Consider the following 20,760-nt stretch of genomic DNA (forward strand, 5'->3'; position numbering starts at 1 on the left):
TAATACATTGCACCTAGCAAGCGCACGTTAGTGCAGTAAATAGTTTGAGCCAACTATTTAAAGGTAGATATTGGCAAATCAGGTATGAGCTGAAGTTCTGAAACCAGCAAGCAACTGTTGCTGCAATATCCACAAACTTTGTAGTTCTTTGTAGTTCTGACTCCCCACAGTAGTTGCAGTGATGTCAGCCATGCCACAGCATAAACAATGCTATTTGCTAGGCAGGACTGAATGGGTACAATAAGAATAGAATTTCACTCCATCTCTGCATTATGCTGCTATAGATTGTCGGTGGTGATCACAAAACACTTTGCTTCATAGTTACCCTTACTTGCCCTTTTCCTCTGGCTATGTTGCATGTCCCTGATGGTGGTGGTGTTTGAACATCTTCCTGATATGCTAAGGGTTTAATAGTTTGTTTTATCTGGGGATGCTGAATGTAAATGATGGAGGTTGGTGAAGTGGTGGCCCAGTCTGTCCTAGTATGCTCTAGTGGTCTCTCTTTGGGGATGACGCATGGTTTCGGTGGTGCCTCTCCCCTCTGGGGGTTCTTGGGCTGATGGTTACACCTGGATAACCATATGCATCTTGGATTGAAATATAGATTCTAAATTTGTACTGCTCTGGATGGAGCGGCTTGGATCGTGAAATAAGTAGAGCTTAACAATGACCTTCTTCTCCTCCCTCTTTGCACAGAATGAGTTTGTTTATAGCTCTGTACATGGTCCATTTTTGGACAGAGCAGTTGGTTATCTTGACGTACAATTGCAATACACTTGTAGAGGACTGGATATTTGTTTTGGGTACACCTATATTAATGATTCAAAATAGGTTGGCCTCCTTTTTTTTAATGTGTTTTATGTGCAATCTTTTTATTTTATGTAAGAATAAAACTATGTGTTTTGAAATGTGGTTGTTATTGTTTGATACCTTGTGCTTTAAAAGCTCAAGTGCTTTAGTATTTTGTAATCCTGCGTACCTCTTCACTGCCCACAGAATCACCCAGAAGCTACACTTAAGCCCCAAAGAACCAGGGGACATGTATTTTCCGGAAATGATATGCGTTGCACACCAGAGGATCATCCTGGTTCCCAGAGATCGCAAAAAGCTTTAGAGTGAAATGGTGACATCACAGGAATTATATATTTTTTTTTTTGGAGTTCGAGGCAAATAGTTTACAAATGTAAAATGTGGGTGTAATGGCTACTGAGACATTCTACATTTAGGGAAGTATATTGATTCTCAAGCCTTACCTTCTCCCTTTCTTGCTCCACTGCCACTCTAGTAAATGGATGTATTTTGATGGGCTATTAAGGATTGCTGCAATTTAATTTTTAACAATCACAATAGCATTTCCTCTAAATTTGATATAAAACCTGTATTCCAGAAAAAAACATGGCGATAGCTGTGCATGTAGTGTATTTTAGAAAGCAAGAGTTGTGTTGGTTTCTTCTTCTTTTCCAACAGGAGACCATTGACCTTACCTAATTCACAGATGATTGCAATACAGGCCCGAACCATTCTGTCCCTCTCTTGAAGGCCATCATTTCCAACTGCTATCAAGGAATTGGTTATAGAACTAGGGAATAAGGAAGCATTCACAGTAATCATCTGCAAAACACAAGCAAATGATTACATAAGCACAGTTGTCGGCAGCCTCGGGAACACAGATTAGTTGATGTCAACTCAGATTAGCATTCGGTGCTTACTCAAGTACACTCCAACTGTATATCTCTATGGAAGCATTACTTTACAGAAGAGTTATGAAAAGAGGGCTGCAAATGGTATGCTAAGAACTGTTTGGACCACCAAGCCTAAAAAAAGGAAAACTATTAGAGCTATGACATCTAAGAATCAGTAAACTGCATTATAATAAATGTTTGCTTTTGGGTTTAATACCGCTTTAAAAATGCAAAAATCAAAGCAACCTACCAACTCTCCTTCTATCAAAATTTAAAACCAGTTAACAAAAGCTGGTTGAAGCTGCTAAAAAAAACTGTCCAGAGTATGGCCACATAAAGGCTTGTAAAAAGAGGTAATGACAAGCAAGACAATGGAACATCATGCTGAAGCATCGCTTAACCAGTTGCTTGCCAAATCACATACCTGTACATCATTCTGCTTCAAGTGGTTTTACATGCAGGCATAACCATGGTACCGTTTTTTTAGTGCGGACGGTCGGCTCTCTTGTAATAACAACCTATGCGGCTAAGCAGCTGCTCGACTTATTACAAGCAGCGGGAGGGGACACCCTCACCCGCCACTAGCCCGGGCTCTCATGTCCCACCGGGAGACCCGAGTGACCAGCCGGCGTGACCGAACAAAGCCGGAATCGGCTTTGATCGGGTCTCGGATATGGTAACCCAGAAGTGATGTCATGACTGGGAAGCCAATGGCGCCAGTTTTCAAAAATCGAAAGTATTCAAAAACGCCGATCTTGGCGTGCAGAGAAGGGGTTTGGGGTCTTAAAGAACCCAGATTCCTTCATAAAGAGTACCTGTCAGTGCCTATTACTGTCACAAGGGATGTTTATATTCCTTGTGACAGCATTACTGTTAGGGCTACAAGATTGTGGAATTCTCTACCACAAGAGGTAGGTTCTGCGGGAAGTATGGATACTTTCAAAAGACTCTTGGACGTACATCTCAAGGATCAGAACATTAAGGGGTATGATGAGATATGATTACGGCCATACACACCTACAGAAGGTTGAACTGGATGGACTATTGTCTTTATTCAACCTCAACTACTATGTAAAAGTTAAAAAAATAAAAATAAAGGGACAATGTAAAAATAAAAAAGTAAAATGAGAGAAAAAAAAAAAATTTAAAGCACCCTATCCTTCCGTGCTCACGCGCAGAAGCCAACGCATACGTAAGTCACGCCCGGAAATGTAAACAGTGTTAAAACCACACATGTGGTGTCAACCCCCCCGCTCGAGAGAGCGTGAGCAATAATTTTAGTGCAAGTCCTCCTCTGCAACTCTAAACAGGCAACAGTTAAAACATTTTAAAGCACCGCCTATGGAGACTTTTAGGTACTATAGTTTGTCGCCATTCCACAAGCGTGTTTACTGTTTTTGTTTTATTAAAATGTATTTTTCCCCAACAAATTGCGTTCGAAAGATTGCTGTGAAAATACAGTGTGACATAAAATATTGCAATGAATGCCATTTAATCCTCTAGCTTAAAAAATATAGATGTTTGGGGGTTCTAAGTAATTTTCTAGCAAAAAAATTGATTTTTGACTTACCATAAAATCCTTTTCTCTGAAGTTCATTGACAGACGCAGCTCCATATGCTTCTTAACCACTGGGTTGTGCTGCCCCCTACAGGAGTAAGACACTAGGCAGGAAAAAACTTTACCACGCCTATGGGGCAGTCCCTGAAGGCATACACCCATTCACTCTGCTATAGGATTCAGTTTTGTTGCAAGCAGTGTCAGAAGTAAAAAAACCCAACCCACTCAGAAATAGAGGGGCAGGTGCTGCGTCTGTCAAACTTTAGGAGGGAAAAATTTTACGGTGAGTCAAAAATCCAGTTTTCTCGTTCACTGAAAGACGCAGCTCCATATTCTTCTTAACCTTGCGGCCAAAAGAAGCATCCGAGGATGCCAACACATCTACTTTGTAAAATTTAAAGAATGTGTTCATAGACGACCAGGTTGCCACCTTGCAAACTTGTATTACTGACGCCTAATGGCGAAAGGCCCAAGAGGCACTCAGCGCCCTAGCAGAATGCGCCGTCACAAGGAAAGGTGGAACCTTACCCTTAAGTGAATACGCCTGTACAACTGTCTGCCTGATCCATCTGGATATGGTCGCAGCAGACGCAGCCGAGAGGACAAAAGGGGAGTCTGATATCTTGAAAGACTCAGTAATCATCAGGCAAACCCTAATAGCCCGAACGACAGCCAAAGAATGCAAGGCAATTTGCTTGGGATGCATGGGCTTAGGACAGGGTGAAGGTAGCACAATGTCTTCATTGAATGAAATCAGAAACCACCTTAGAAAGAAACGAACGATTACCAAAAGTACCACTTAATCTCTGTGGATCACCAGAGAAGGAGAACGGCAGGACAGCGCGGCCAATTAAGACACTCTGCGGGCAGAGGTAACAGCCACCAAAAAGGCTACCTTCTGTGACAGTGTAAGCTTTTTCTCTTTCAGAGTCCAGACTTTCAACACTCTCAACACTTTTCACAGTAATGCCAATACTGGAGCCGACACCTTGGGGGCAGAGGTGAAACCAAAGGGTAACGCCACAAGGTGATAATGTTCCTCTCCTACAGTGAAGCGAAGAAAACGCTGGTGTCCAGCTTAAATAGGGATGTGCAGATATGCGTCTTCGTTATCGATAGAGGCCAAAAAGTCCCCTTGGTGTAGGACAGTCACTACCGTGCGAATGAACTCCATTGGAAACCTCCGTACCCACACAAAGCAATTCAGAACCTTGAGGTCCAGAATTGGACGCACTTTTCCTTCTTTCCTCTAAACAGTAAACAGGTTTGAATAAAGCCCTTGAAAGCGTTCCCAAGAGGGAACTGGCACAATCACCCTTGCGACAGCAGATCTTGTACCCCCTCGTAGATCCCTTAACTGATCTGAAGATAGGCGTAGATTGGATGGGAAGAATCTGTCCGGTGATCGGGACCTGAATTTAATCTTGTAACCCGATCGGATCAGTTCGTGGACCCATTTGTCCTGAATCAAGGAAGTCCATGGTTCTGGAAAGAAGTGAAAATGTCCCCCCACCCCAGATATCGGTAAGGGCATTCCCTCATGCAGACCGGGATTTATCTGCAGGTCTGGAATGGTCTGTTCTCGGCTTACCCGACCATGTCTTCTTGGAATCCCCAGAAGACCTAAATGGCTTAGATCCTTTCTCCTGCATGCTGGAGGCACGAAAGGGCCGCCTGCGGGCTGTGAAATAAGGCCTCCGTCTATTACGTGGTGACTTGCCCTTGGCGGATTGAGGAAGAAGAGTACTCTTCCTGCCTGTGAGTCCTTTGAATAACTCATCCAATGAGGAACCAAACAAACGGTCTCCCGAAAAGGGGAGATCTGATAGAGCCTTTTTTGAGGCCTGATCTGCAGACCAGCTTTTTAGCCACACCATGCGTCTAATAGCTACCCCCACCGCAGAAACTCTGGCTACAAGGGGGGCCGCATCTAGCCACACATCACATATAAAAAGTAGGGCTTGAACCATTTTGTCCGTTAGTTTTGTCAGGCCCGGAGAGAGCTGTTCCATTTCGAAGTACCTTTTTAGTAACCTTGCCCATTCCGTTATGGTCTGGGACACCAGAGTGATCACAAAGATTGGTTTAAGTATTGAGCCCGCTATCACATGCAAGTGGCGGGACAGAGACTCAATCCGTCTGTCCAAGGTCTGTAAAGACTGGGTACTCCTTCATCAGAACCACAGCAGAATTGTTGTCTGGAGAGCGGATGGTCCAGCTTCGGTGGTACAGCCATCTTGCGGACACCGCGTCTGTGAATGGGTAGCGCCTTTTTAAATGCTTTGGCACCACTAACATCTGTTTGATGCGCCCCCACTGTTCGTTGACAATTTTGTCAAAAAGTTCCGGACAAGGGAAAACCTTGCCCTACTTCTGGGATTTTCGGGTGCCAAAAGACACCTGCGTCCCTGACGCTGCAGAATCATCTGCCATTTTTAGTTTCCCGTACTGACACTATAAGTGCCTCTACTAGTGCGTGGCTGCAGAAGAGGATATATTGTCCTCGCCATCCGAGTGCGATGATGCAGATCCCTCATGATGGCCTGTGTCCGCGGCGGGCTGTATCCACCTCAGAATCTGAGGATACAGGGGAGGGCATAGGGCGCTTTTTACTAGTGGTATTCTTGATAATCACATCCACTTTTGACACCAGGTTTTCCAAAACTGCCGCTAAGGCAGACAGGGGTTGTGACCCGGAGGTCCCCGCAACCGCAAGGAGGGGATAAGTAGGTGAAATTTGTTCCCAGGACCCCATTATGAACCCTGGAATAACGCAGTGTCATGTTAAGAAAACTGCACAAAGCGAACCGCACCGCTGCACCAGCGGTACTACAAGTCCCAGCCACTAGCACTGCCGATAGAAGGGAGAGCGAGAAAGAACTACAGGGACCCCAATAAACATACCACCAATCGATATGGAGGAGAACAGAATCTTTCTACTGTGTAGAAGAACGATCTTCACAGGAAGAGGAAATACCTGAGTCATTCACTAGAGTAAAGGCCTAGCTGCTCCCTGCTGTCCAGCAATCGTGGACTCCAAGAAAATGGCCACTCAATACTTTCCTATTAAGAAACCACAAAAACATGGCCGTCCATGCATTTCAATGGGGAAAACGGCAAAATGAGGCTGAATGATTCTACAGCAAAATGGCGGCCCCCACGGCGCACCATGCGGTCTCCAGGACCCCCTAAGGGGTCCAAAACGTAAGTGGCATCGGGGGTCCGTGGCAGGATTAACCCCCCCAGCGGATGTGCCATAGCTCCCTTGGTGCGTCCACCTCCCCCCCCCCCCCCCAAGGACCTCCGTCGCTGACTGAGGTAGGTAACACTATGACCGGTTAGGAGGGAGGCCTTGGTGGAGCCTGGCACCTACCGAGAGGCAAGGGGAAATGAGGGATATCCAAGAGTCTGACTTTCCCCAGGGAGGGGCCCACGTCCCCCCTAGACCGCCAGAGTTATGGTGGACACTTACTCACCATACCAACGATATCGGGTGGGCACCACTCCGGACTGCCTCTCCACTCAGGGTGGGGGTGCTGACGACCAAGGGGTACGCAGCGACTCGGACTGAACCAGGTCGTGTGTGTCCAGGCGAGGTGTTTCACTCCCAGCCCCCGTCCATTAGGACTCTGTAGCGGCGAGGCCTAGCGATGGGCTTTAACCTGCACACACTCGCTGGCCAGGCTGGGAGACCTTAAGGATCTAAGATATCCAGTCCAAAATCCATGCCGGCGTAAAAAAATTAAATTTTTAACAAAGGTTCCATTTAAAATAAAAAAGACAGCCAAGACCGAAGTCCCAGCCGGGAACTAGATCCTACTCCTAAACTAGGCAGAAAAAAACTGAAGCCTATAGCAGAGTGTGTGGGTGTATGCCTGCAGGGACAGCCCCATAGGTGTAGCAAAGATTTTTCCTGCCTAGTGTCCTACTGCTGTAGGGGGCAGCATATCCCAATGGTCAAGAAGAATACGGAGCTGCGTCTGTCAATGAACTAAAAGAGAAAAGGGTATTTAAAGTTTGACAAAAGGTGTGAGGAAGACACAGCAAGCATATCAAAGGGTATCTGGATGTGGAACATTGAACTTTCCACTCTTATTACAAACCACTATGTAGAAGAAAGACAAATGCTACTCAAAACTCCGGAATGGAGAACCGTCAACTTCAAAAAACATTAGAGAGAGATCTAGATCAATTGAACGTGTTGAAGTGGCTCTAAAGGCCCAAGGTTCTATACGTGAAGGTTAAAAAAAAAAAACCTTCTGGATGCAGAAAATCCCCCCCCCCCAAAGCCCACCTCTGTAAACTTATCTGAGCCCCCTCTCAACCCAGCGATGTGCATGTGAGCAGTGGCTTTCCCAGGTCTCTCTCTCGGTATTGGCTCACACAGCAATGGGAGCCACCGGCTCCTGCTACTGTGAATCACAGGAGAGAGCTGGGGGCGGAGCCGAACCATGTTCTGTGTGTGAATGGACACCCAGGGCGTGGCTCAGGAACAACCCTTCTTGAGTGCCCCCTTAGCAATAGGCTTCCAATTGGGGGGCACTCGGCAGGGGCCAGGAGCAAAGACAGCGTATGGGGTATTCAAAAAGAAGAGGATCAGAGCTACTCTGTGCAAAACCATTGAATGACATGTTTGTTATTTTTTAATTTTATTATTTTTTTTAAACACCTACCTTTAGAATCACTTTACTAGTACACCTGTTATTTTCTTAAAGCTCCCTGACAACTATAGGTGTCTTGTGAAGATTACAAATCTTCACAAGTTCCCCTGGATGCCCATGGGGGTATTCTAACATGCTAACAACGTCTTCCCTCTGGTAACACTGAATGTGGGCCTGCCCCTCCTTGTACCCCATTAATGTCCCATTAGTATGGAGAACTTCATTGACTGAGGGCAGCGAAAGGCAAGGCAGTTTAGCAACTTTAAAAAAAAAAAAAAAAAAGAGCAGGCTTACTCTATGGACCCTAGATCAGGCCAGAGCAAAATGTATTAAAAATGTAACGAACGATAAAAAAAACAATAGGAAATGATTTAATCTTTATTAATAACAGCACTATGACTAATAATTTGGTGACAGCAAAAATAATGAAGATAATAGTAACTCTACTACTAATAATAATTGAGCCTAGAAGAAAAATAAACATTATACATAACAAACAGGCTGTCTAAAGGAAAATCTAGGACACACTAAAAATGGAAAGTGCTAATCATAGAGAGATGACTACATTAGCAAGAGTGGCAGTGCACGTGCATCTATGAGAAAACAAGGGGCTCTAGCTGCTGCTGGTGAATGCATTACTTATGCATTAAACTTGGGTTTAGCTTTACATCCCACCCCAAGAATTAGCTTGATCGAATGAATCGAGAGCAGAGGCCTTATGAGGACGTGTACACGCATACAGAACGGCAGCAGCACAGACTGTGTTTATATAGTCAACAGATGACTGTAGATGTGCAACCAAAGCAAGTTCTGTTTTGGTGCATATGTATGAAACAAAGAATGTTTGTCAAGTTCCAGACATGCTGCACTGATGAAGTGCGCTGACCAAATTTCCCACATCCAAAGCAACAGATTACACACAGGACTCAACAACAATATTCATTGCTTTCATTTAAAAACTATTTGAAAAGGGTACAGTAAGCATTTCAAAGACACCAAATGAAAGATAAGATTTGCCCCAGGAAACTAGATATGTATAGCGTGTGGAGCCATAGCGACAAAACATCAATAAACTAAGCTGCAGAATCAAAGGGGAAATAAATCCCTAATATAAAAGAGCAGCTACCGCCATTCAATAAGAATAACTCAGTTTAAAAAAAATAAATAAAATGCTTTTACAATTAAATGGTTACATATACATACAGTATCTCACAAAAGTGAGTACACCCCTCACATTTGTGTAAATATTTTATTATATCTTTTCATGTGACAATACTGAAGAAATGACACTTTGCTACAATGTAAAGTAGTGAGTGTACAGCTTGTATAACATTGTACATTTGCTGTCCCCTCAAAATAACTCAACACACAGCCATTAATGTCTAAACTGCTGGCAACAAAAGTGAGTACACCCCTAAGTTAACATGTCAAAATTGGGTCCAATTAGCCATGTTCCCTCCCCAGTGTCATGTGACTCGTTAGTGTTTCAAGGTCTCAGGTGTAAATGGGCAGCAGGTGTGGTAAATGTGGTGTTATCGCTCTCACTCTCTCATAATGGTCACTGGAAGTTCAACATGGCTCCTCATGGCAAAGAACTCTGAGGATCTGAAAAAAAAGAATTGTTGCTCTACATAAAGATGGCCTAGGCCAGTGATGGCGAACCTTGGCACCCCATATGTTTTGGAACTACATTTCCCATGATGCTCATGCACTCTGCAGTGTGGTTGAGCATCACGGTAAATGTAGTTCCAAAACATCTGGGGTGCCAAGGTTCGCCATCACTGGCCTAGGCTATAAGAAGATTGCCAAGACCCTGAAACTGAGCTGCAGCATGGTGGCCAAGACCATACAGTGGTTTAAAAGGACAGGTTCCACTCAGAACAGGCCTTGCCATGGTCGACCAAAGAAGCTGAATGCATGTGCTCAGCGTCATATCCAGAAGCTGTCTTTGGGAAATAGACATATGAGTGCTGCCAGCATTGCTGCAGAGGTTGAAGGGGTGGGGGGTCAGTCTGTTAGTGCTCAGATCATACGCCGCACACTGCATCAAATTGGTCTGCATGGCTGTTGTCCCAGAAGGAAGCCTCTTCTAACGATGATGCACAAGATAGCCGGAAAACAGTTTGCTGAAGACAAGCAGATTAAGAACATGGATTACTGGAACCCTGTCCTGTGGTCTGATGAGACCAAGATAAACTTTTTTGGTTCAGATGGTGTCAAGCATGTGTGGCCGCAACCAGGTGAGGAGTACAAAGACATGTTTGTCTTGCAAGCATGGTGGTGGGAGTGTCATGGCCTGGGGCTCCATGAGCGCTGCCGGCACTGGGGAGCTACAGTTCAATGAGGGAACCAATGAATGCCAACGTGTACTGTGACATACTGAAGAAGAGCATGATCCCCTACCTACAGAGACTGGGAAACAGGGCAGTATTCCAACATGATAACGACCCCAAACAAAAAAGCTGAGGGTAAAGCTGATGGACTGGCCAAGCATGTCTCCAGAACTAAACCCTGTTTAGCATCTTTGGGGCATCCTCAAACGGAAGGGAGGAGCGCAAGGTCTCTAACATCCACCAGCTCTGTGATGTCATCATGGAGGAGTGGAAGAGGACTCCAGTGGCAACCTGTGAAGCTCTGATGAACTCAATGCCCAAGAGGGTTAAGGCAGTGCTGGAAAATAATGGTGGTCACACAAAATATTGAAACTTTGGGCCCAATTTGGACATTTTCACTTAGGGGTGCACTCACTTTTGTTTCCAGGGGTTTAGACATTAATGGCTGTGTGTTGAGTTATTTTGAGGGGACAGCAAATTTACACTGTTATACAAGCTGTACACTCACTGCTTTACATTGTAGCAAAGTGTAATTTCTTCAGTGTTGTCACATGAAAAGATAGAATAAAACATTTACAAAAATGTGATAGGGTGTACTTTTGTGATATACTGTATATATACATACACATATATAGCCCTCAAATTTTCCACTCGCCTGCTCGCATTTTGAGAGTAGAAAATGATTGAAGGCGAATGTGGGGCTGCCTCGGGAGCCGTTCTCCCAGGAGTAGAGAGAGAGGAAAGGAAAAGGAAAGCCAACCGGATAATCACAGAGCGGGGATCGTCCTGCTGTACCAGCTTTTATTTGAATTGCCAGGCGCTCACCGTCAAACCCATCACCGCCCCCTGCCCCGGCTCCTTTGATAGACAGAACACAGGGTCCAATGGCGGGACGTGTGATGTCTATCATAGGAGCCAATCCAAAAGGCAGGACTGTGTGTAATGGTGGGCGCCCGGCAATATAAAATGAAAGCTTTTACAGCGGGGAAATACCTGCTCTGTGATTATCTGGTCGGCTTTCTTCTTCCTCCCCTCTCGCTTTCCCTGCACTGGTCAGGCTGCATTGACGGGCACAGGGGAGGCTGCATTGGCGGGCACAGAGCAGGCTGCATTGGTGGGCACAGGGGAGGCTGCATTGGCGGGCACAGGGGAGGCTGCATTGGCGGGCACAAGGGAGGTGGCACTGATGGGCACAGGGGAGGCTGCATTGGCGGGCACAGGGGAGGCTGCATTGGCAGGCACAGGGGAGGTGGCACTGATGGGCACAGGGGAGGCTGCATTGGCAGGCACAGGGGAGGCTGCATTGGCGGGCACAGGGGAGGCTGCATTGGCGGGCACAGGGGAGGCTGCATTGGCGGGCACAGGGGAGGCTGCATTGGCGGGCACAGGGGAGGCGGCACTGATGGGCACAGGGGAGGCGGCACTGACGGGCACAGGGGAGGCGGCACTGACGGGCACAGGGGAGGCGGCACTGTTTAAGCTGGTATTAATATAAACTTTTGTAACTTCTGCATTCATGCAAACACATTTACCAGTGTAATTTTATGAAAACATTTATGAGGGTGCGTTTAGGGGCTGGGCGGGCCGGGGCAGGGTAGGGGTTAGGTGGGGCAACTGGTGGCGAGTAACCCTTAAGCCCTGGCCAGTAGCTCAGGACTTGAAATTTTGAGCCTCGTTATAGGGAGTGTTTTTACTGTAAAAACGCCCAAAAATACTCTCGCCGTTTTTAAATGTCCTGTTTACAGGAGCCCTAAGGAGAACATTTTCCTCAGCTTTTTTAGGCATTTTTTGTTTTAACACAAAAGCGCTTGAAAAACTCCTCAGTGTGAAAGCAGTCTAATCCCCATCAGTCACAATATCTTTTCTATACCAACACAATTACGACCCCAACTGCAGCTAAAATTGCTTTATTTTTTAACAGAACAGGGGAAGGGTTTGAACCTATCCCTATGAAACCTTCACATGCAAGATGCCATCTGACCAGGAAGTGAAAGATTAACTCCTCCAGTGGGGAACAGCAATAAAAACTTGGCAAAAGTTCTAAAACTTTCCCTCTCTACCTAGAAAGAATAGTTTCTAGAACTGAGTTCTTACAAATAAAGAAGGAATAATTAGGTATGTACTGTACCTTTCTGACAAGTCGAAGTGCTTGCGTCCGCTCTACTTCATTGCTTTGCTGTATATCTATGCACCTAACAGGCAAAACAAATTCATGATTATTATGAGGATAAACATTCAAAATTCACAGTTTATACTGAAATGCTCAGTCTTATGGGTTATCTAAAGAAAGAACATGTGTTAAGAATGAAACCTCAAAAGAAAGCATACCAAGAGAGAGGGAGGAGTCAGTGCTCCAACTCATTGAACTTGAGCTACTGAACTCTATAAACAAGCTTTTTACAATAGTAGGTTAGAAGAAATTTGCAAAAGAGTGTCCAAAGTGTAATTTACTGATTGGATACAAGAATATATACGATTTTTTACACACAATAGTTTATTTGAGAAAACGTTTCATTGAAAATTCCATAAAATACAGAGAAATCAAAACATTGTGAACATCGCCAAAAATGAACAATCAAGAATCACAGTATATAACTCCTGACTGGTTGGAATGCATATAGGAAACAATAAGGTACACATTATGCATATAGTGGGATGAGGATACAAACAGTAGGCACATAGTCATGTACAGATAGATAAATAAAAATAAAATAAAGAGAAAAAAAAAAGGGGGGGGGTGTGTAATCCATCAACAGATGACATTTAGGGCACTGCTAACAAAGGCTGAAGAAAGCATCAACCTAATCTGGGCTCTGACACCCCCCAATGGGGGATCAAGCTGTGTCGGAGACCAAAGGGCTGCCGCCGATCAACATATAAAGACATGTCAAATTTAGGATACTGGTTGGGTGTTAGCTCAGGTAGCATAAACATAGATAGTCTGACAGGTAGAGGTAATCCAATAGTGCCGAGCGAGGGCTAGAGAGGGAGGGGGGCAAGGAAAGGAAGAGAGAGAGGAAAAAAAAAAGTGGGGGGGTTGTTGAGGGAGGAAAAGGAGGGGTGAGGACTAGGGGCCGAGGGCTCCCAACCACTAATTCATTCTTGTGGGCTCTATCTCGCGGGGTTCGCAGTAAGATTTCGCCATAGGACCTGATTGCTTAAGGGATAAACGCCACAATAGAATATATTTACGTGACTATTTTTTTTTTTTTTATTTCTTATTTTGACCATGATAAAGAAAATATACAAAAATACTATGCACTTCCCTAAATATAATCAACTATTTTTGAAAATATCTATTCTATTTCAGTACCATATTTGCAACAATCATAAAAAGGGGAAGAGGAATCAGGGAATTGATAAATTTAGGTTGTAATTTAACAGTTTTTATACCACCATGGCCGCATACCACAAACACAGCTGTCTATCCTTAAAAATTCTAAAAATTGTCAGATGTGAAAATGTTTTTTTACATTTCTGACTTTGCTTAACTTGCTGACTGACATACGTATCCCAAAAAGTAGTCAGCAAGCGGTAATACTAGGATCATAGCTGCAGCCATCATCCTGCTGCCAAGATCTGAACTGCTTTACCGCTGCCTAACCACTTTTACAGCACTGTGCAGAATACCCTCACATACCAGGAAAAGCATTGCTATCTCTTAGCAGACAATAAAGACAAAAAGGTACATTTATCAGGGTACTGCTTGAGCACAACGTACAATGCTAAATGTTCCTTATAACATAACAAATACTCATTTTTTATCACTAATTAAAGCTCCAGCTGCTTTCACTTTACTGCAGCGACCAAATATAATTCTAGCGGGGCTTTACTTTTACAATATTTCAATCCTACAGTGCAGTTCCTCAAATTTAAACAGAAATAGTTCATGAACACTTCAAATCAAGTCAGAATGTCACTTACCTGGCTATTAAGTAATCTACTTTTAAAGTTAGCACCTTCTGTAAAATACTGGAATCTCTAATAAGATAGCGGAGGGCGCGGAGGCCGGCTGCTCGCACTTCTTTCGCTTCATTTAACAAAGCTAATCGCAAGCTGGAAAAACAAAATGAATAGCATTAACTTCAGCGATTCTTTACACATCTGTCAACATTTAAAAAAAAAAATGAGTTCCATCTATCAGCACTTTCATAATTTAGATCAGTGGTCCCCAAACTGTGGCCCTTTATTTTCCTTTACCCAGACCTTGGGGCGCTATTCCTCTCATATTCCTCTTACTGACACCAACAATAAAGCCGTGTTAATTTCATTGACTAAATTAAAACTATTTTAGTCAACTAAAATATGACTAAAACTAAAACAATGCAGATGACTAACAATCAAAAGACTGCGACTAAATCTGAATAAAAATCAGTACATTTTAGTCGACTAAAATCAAATGGGTTTAGGTAAATTGTAAGGCATTCTTTAAGCATTTTTGTAGAATTTCCAAACTCTTTATATACTCCAGGAGTTCAAATCTAATAATGTTTTTGTGGTATTAAGGGTCAAACATGCACTACAGACACATATTTAGCCGTTGTGATATAAAATTTATATATCACATTGGCTAAATCTGTGTCTGTAGTATACTCAGACATTAATACCATAAATAATAACATTTTAATAGATTTTTACTCCAAGAGTATATGACGAGTTTGGAAATTCTAGAGAAATGCTTAAATAATACATTACAATTTAACTAAACTCATCAGATTTTAGTCGACTAAATTATGACTAAAACTAAAATGGCTTTTTAGTCAAAAGACTGACTAAAACTAAACTGAAATTTGACGTCAAAATGAGCACTGCACAATTCTTTCCTCTGACACCAATGATGGGGCACTATTCCTCCCACTCACCACCCAGCAGAAACAGGCACCTGCAGCAACCAGGATAATCTGCACTCTACATGCGGCGATCAGAGGGATGAGGAGGGGCTCCCACCGCCAAAATTGCCACCCACAGAGCTTCACAGACATGGTCCCTGCTATTTTAAATGGAAAACCCCTGCAAAATGGCTCCACGAGGCTTACAGAGACCCAGGAGGGAACCCAGGCCTCAAGGACAGACCCGGAAGCCCTGGCACAAGCCCCCACTAGGTACAACCCCCTCGCACAGTCGATCGTCTGGTCTCCGGCAGATCGACCCCCCGGCCCCCATCACCAGCATAGCATCCGGCCCCCACCCCAGGAGGTGGACCAGACAACCCAAACAGCCCCAACATATGTGGAGGGGGGTAGGATGGGGGACAGATGACAAGGGTGGATGCCCTAGGGTCCAACTATCCCACGGAGGGGCCCACATCCACCCCAAAACCCTCCAAGGGGAGAGGGGGGACAGCTCTTCACCATACCAGGAACCAGACTGTCACCGCTCCAGACAGAACCCCTCTCCTCTCCAGGAGGAAGAGGACTTACAGGCCAGCCCCTGTCCATTGGGGCTATGTCGCGCCGGACCTAGCGTGGAGCTGAGGTCTGCACGCTCGCTGGGCAGACTGGGGTGACCACTGGATCTAGATTATCCAGCCCATCGCCCAGTCCGGCAGTTGATTGTTGATCTCACAGGAAAAATTCAGGAGAAAAAAAAAATTCTATCTAAAAAGGAAAAATTGCCAGGACCAAAAATCCAAGCAAGGAACTAGGTTCTTACTACTGAGAAGGCAGTGTCTATAGCAGAGGGAGGGAGTATACACAGCCAGGGACTGCCCATAAGTGTAGACAGACTTTTTTTCTGCCTAGTGTCCTACTCCTGTAGGGGGCAGTATAACCCAACATTTACGAAGATCTGAAGCAGTGTCCGTCAACAAAAGAGAAATCAAGATTTACAGCCACCTAGGTGGATGCAGCATATATCCCATGCTGCATATATCCCATGCTGGCTCTGCAGTGAGAACACCGCAGTGATCAAACACCTATGATTCACTTAGTTCTCCCCTCTGAGCAGAGAGCCATGACTTTTATTCAGCCGCACTCTGCTCTCTCCCCTCCAGGTGCCGGACCATATGGTCTGGATCTTCCTTGAGCCTGGACCAGCTGAGTGACGTCAGCCGAAAGCGGGCTTCCACCCACTGTCAGCTAAAAACAGGTCATAGGAGAAATATGAAGAAAAACACGTTGGTTTTACCTCTCCTTTAATATATATATATATATATATATATATATATATATATATATATATATATATATATGAATGGGTGAACAAGTTGTTTTTAACAGCACTGCAATATCAATAAAAAAGCTATTATATACTACACTGTGAGTGTGTGTGTATCCATCTAGCTGCTTACACATAACTAAACAATTTTGTACTTACCAAATAATTATGTCTTCATACATAAAACCTAATTTTTCTTCATTGTGGCCAACGTTGCATAGAAGCTGAGGGAACAGAAGAGAAAATACAGTTTAAAAATAGTAGCCATAATGGATTTTCACAAATTAGTGCAAAGCACAACAATATTCAATCACTCACAACAATGATCAACAAATCTAAAACAAATAACAAAAGTTTAATATAATGCAACTTATATGGTGGCTGCATTTGTTTTCTTTTTCCAGCTTTTTCCACCCAGACAGCCTGCTAGTAACATACTTTGTATGCTAGGGTGACAACACAGTACTTTTTAAGGAGGAGCAACAATCTCACCCTCTTTTTTTCTACACAACATAGGGCGTACATTTTCTGCAGTTCACAGAGATAACTGGGAAGAATAGTAATGTATGAATCTCAAAAGGCAGGATCAACAAAAATTTTTTAATAAATAATAAAAAATGGATTTTTGACTTACCGTAAAATCCATTTCTCTGATGTTCATTGATGGACACAGCTCCTGATTCTTCTTAACCATTGGGTTATACTGCCCCCAACAGAAGTATGACACTAGGCAGAAAAAAGCTGGACTACGCCTATAGGCAGTCGCAGGGGCAGCTATAGGCACTCAGTTTTGTTACAAGCAGTGTCAGATGAAAGCCAACTCCACAGAGGGGTGGGTGCTGTGTCCGTCAGTGATCATCAGAGAAATAGATTTTACAGTAAGTCAGAAATCCCATTTTCTCTTTCGTTCATTGACGGACACAGCTTCTGATTCTTCTTAACCATTCGGATGTCACAAAGCAGTTGAAGGAAGGTTAAGATCCGATCAACCGAGAAGGAGTGAAGATGAACCCCAAGAAACTCACACCACACAATGTACGTCTTTCACATACAATAGTAGATCTTCCTAGGTGTCAGATTTCCTAGCTTTGAACAGCGTAGGAATCACAGATTCAAACAAACCTCAATCCTTCAGCACCTAGCGTTCAACAGCTAAGCCATTAAAGCCAGCGACTGTAAAGAAGGATGGAAGATTGGTCCTTGGGAAAGCAGATCCTCCCTGAGAGGAAGTTCCCCAAGGAGCATCCGCGACCAGCCGTACTAGATCGACATACTAATACCAGGCGAAAGGCCAGTCTGGAGCCAATAGAATGACAGGAATACCTTCTGCCTAAATCCTGCACAGGAGTCGTGACAGCAGTTTAAGAGGACTGGAACAAATCATTTAGCCCACCTTAGAATAAAACCAGGACATTTCTTGTGCCCCCTTGGTGGTTGACATAGACCACAGCCATGGCATTGTCCGAAAGAATTCGTATCCCTGAAGAGGATTGTCCAATGAGCCAGAAAAAGTCTGTCCTGAGGACGCCTCCCCACCCGGACAGGCTGTCATCCATGGAGACAACCGTCCAGTACAGAGGGAGAAAGATTTTCCCTGTCGAAGTGCCGGAGAACAAAGTCACCACTAGAGACTGTGGATCCTTGACTCATTTTACCAGAATCTCTTTAGCAGAGGTTTTGTGTGGAACTGTGCAAACAGACCGCCTTGAGGGTGGACAACATCAGGCCCAGCATGCGCATGCAAGCCCGGAGGGATGACCGTCTACTGAACAACAGAAACTGAATTGCCTCCTGCAATGGCTGGAGTTTTTCCCAAAGAAGAAACACTCTGGCTGAAGCCAAAGTCAGACCCAGATAGTCCAGTTTTTGTGGACAGAACCAAAAGCAGACTTCAGAATGTTCAGGATCCCATGGACTCCCTCAGAGTTCACAGAGAAATCTCCAGTAGTCCATCAAAGCAGTTGGAGACTCCGCTCGCAGAAGAAGATAGTCTATGTACCCCAGTACCACAATCCCCTGCTGGCTCAAACAATTCCAGCACCAGGCCAACACTCCTGTAAAGACCAGAGCGCCAGCGCCACAAACTGATAATGCTCCTCGTCCACGGCAAAAAAGAGGAAGCACTGGAAACCAGCACATATTAGCATGTGCAGGCAGACGTCCTTGATGCCGATAGAAGCAAGAAGAAATCCCCCTGAAGTAGGGACTCCAATACCATGTGAATGGACTCCATGCCAAACTTCTGTACTCGCATAAAGCAGCTTATTACCTTGAGATCCAGAATTGGACGTACCTCGCCTTTCTTCCTGGGGACTGTAAAGAGGTTTGAGTAAAAACCCCTGAAAATGTTCCGAAGTCGGAACCGGAACATTCACCCCTTGAAATAAGTCTTGCACTGCCCCAAAGAGACCCCGGAAGCAGGATGAAGGTAACCCAATTTGACCTGGATACCGTCGAGTCCACTACAGTCCATTAAACGTAGTAAATCCTCATAAGGATGCCACAAGCAAAAAACGTCTAGCAACCACTGTGTTTTGGACAACCCCACTGTTTTGTGACAAGTTGTCAAGGTAAGCGGAAAGAGGAACACCCCCTCCGCTTGGAAGGGCCTGTGAGCGACAAAAGGAACAGGTGCCTCCGACGCGGCATCCTCCGCAAACTCTATTTTTAAACTTTCACGCATTGACATAACAATCAGGGGAGGGCGCTGATTGCGATCCCGCAAGGGGACGCCGGCCAAGGGTCCACAAATGAACCACCTATTGCACCCCGCATACATAATAGAACATAGCCCCCTTAAAAGGGGGCTGCCTGCCGAGACGTGGACACGCAGGCAGGGTACCATCGCTAAAACAAGGCAGGTGCCCCACACAATAATGGCAGCAAGACTGTCATTAAAAATGAAGCGCCCCCACAGCACCACTCGGTCCAAGGGAGGTGCCAAGATGACCATATGGCCCAGCAGGCCGCAAGATGCGGCCTACATTTTTGTGGGGGCCCAGCCGCAATTGCACAGATCCTCAGCCCGACAGAAGCCCAAAGGAAGAGTGGGGGCTTGAGCTACATGCACTGGGGCCACCCCCAATGGCGTCGCCCGACTCGGCTGCATGGCCAAGTAGGCAGCTGGCCGTGGCCTAAATTTTTAAAGGGCGCAAGCCCCAGTGGAGCCGACCACCCAGGGGAAGTGGAGGGGAAGGCGGATGCCCAAACGGGAGGCAGTGGCTTCAGCCATGCTCACAGGGGCCGCCTCAGGTAGTTTCCGAGTAGTAGGCTGCAAAGCCGCGGCCTAAATTTTTGGCTTGATCCCACCGTGTAAGGCCTGAGGATGCTAAATTTTCACTCCCCTAGCACAACAACCGCCGCAGGGAGCCCAGAGGACATCTCTGCCCTAGTCACTATCCCCAGGATGAACCCTGCTCAATCCCCCCATTGTGCACCAGGAAAACTCGGTCAGCAGCCCGTTCAGTAGCTTGGTTAGCAGCAACTTCAACCAGCGCCCGTTAAGAGCAGGTGGCAACAACCAGCTCATAACCTCACCCAGGAAGGAGGGCCGAAAAGGCCAAAGGTGACCGAAAAAGGCTGGGGGGAAGAGAAGGGAACCCGGGGGTCCGACCATCCCAGAAACACTCCAGGGGTAGCGGGGGGATAGCTACTTACCATACCAGGAACAAGGTGGGCACCATTCTGGACAAAACACCGCTCCATCGTAATGTGGGTGCTGACGGCCAGGAGGAAACACTGCAACTCAGGCCGAAGCCAGTTTGTATGCGTCCTCGCATGACGTGTACCTCGCAGGCCAGCCCCCATCCAGTGGGGATATGTCGCGGCCGACCTAGTGCGGAGCTGCGGTCCGCACGTGCTCGCTGGCCACACTGGGGGGGGGGGGCTAGGGATCTATAATACCCAGTTTGTCGTCCAGTCATGTTATGAAGTCTGTGCAAGTCATGCCGAAGTCACGCTGCACGCGACTTCACAGGTCGCCCCCAAAGTCGGAGCGACCTAGTGTGAACCGGCACTTAGTAAATCAACCCCAATGTGCTACTAGCAGAATCACCAGGTGAGAAAAAATAAAAAAAACAACAACAAATGCAGTCACAACATCTAAGAACTATTTGGCTGCTATTTATTTTATTTTCGGGTTTCAATACACCAACTTTCATTATACAGCAAAACTGTGCCTTTGCATGAGCTGTTTTTTAAGGCAGCCCCCCCCCCCCTCCCTTTGAGTGTAGCCCACTTAGTCCAATACTTACCTTCATCTCTGTTTCCAGCAACCTTTATTGTGTGTTCCTGTCTAGAGCTGCAGAGCTATTCTTTTGAAAGAGTCCCCATCGTGTCTGCTCCTTCAGTGGCCGTTAGGCTGCCTATCT

General features: G+C 45.3%; 1 protein-coding gene across 2 annotated transcripts in view; it reads right to left on the reverse strand.

The window, feature by feature from the left end:
* The window catches only part of RICTOR (RPTOR independent companion of MTOR complex 2), a 270,400-nt gene that overhangs the window by 130,852 nt on the left and 118,788 nt on the right, over window positions 1-20,760 (reverse strand). For both annotated transcript variants that reach the window (XM_082264794.1, XM_082264793.1), the window contains exons 4-7: window positions 16,550-16,614; window positions 14,159-14,290; window positions 12,363-12,426; window positions 1,485-1,611 (exon numbers count right to left, since the gene is read on the reverse strand). In XM_082264794.1, coding sequence (XP_082120920.1) covers window positions 1,485-1,611; window positions 12,363-12,426; window positions 14,159-14,290; window positions 16,550-16,614 — 388 coding nt within the window. The remainder of the gene's footprint in view (window positions 1-1,484; window positions 1,612-12,362; window positions 12,427-14,158; window positions 14,291-16,549; window positions 16,615-20,760) is intronic.

The sequence above is a fragment of the Pelophylax lessonae genome (genome assembly GCF_965119305.1).
Source record: "Pelophylax lessonae genome assembly, chromosome: 1".
Classification (NCBI taxonomy): Eukaryota; Metazoa; Chordata; class Amphibia; order Anura; family Ranidae; genus Pelophylax; species Pelophylax lessonae.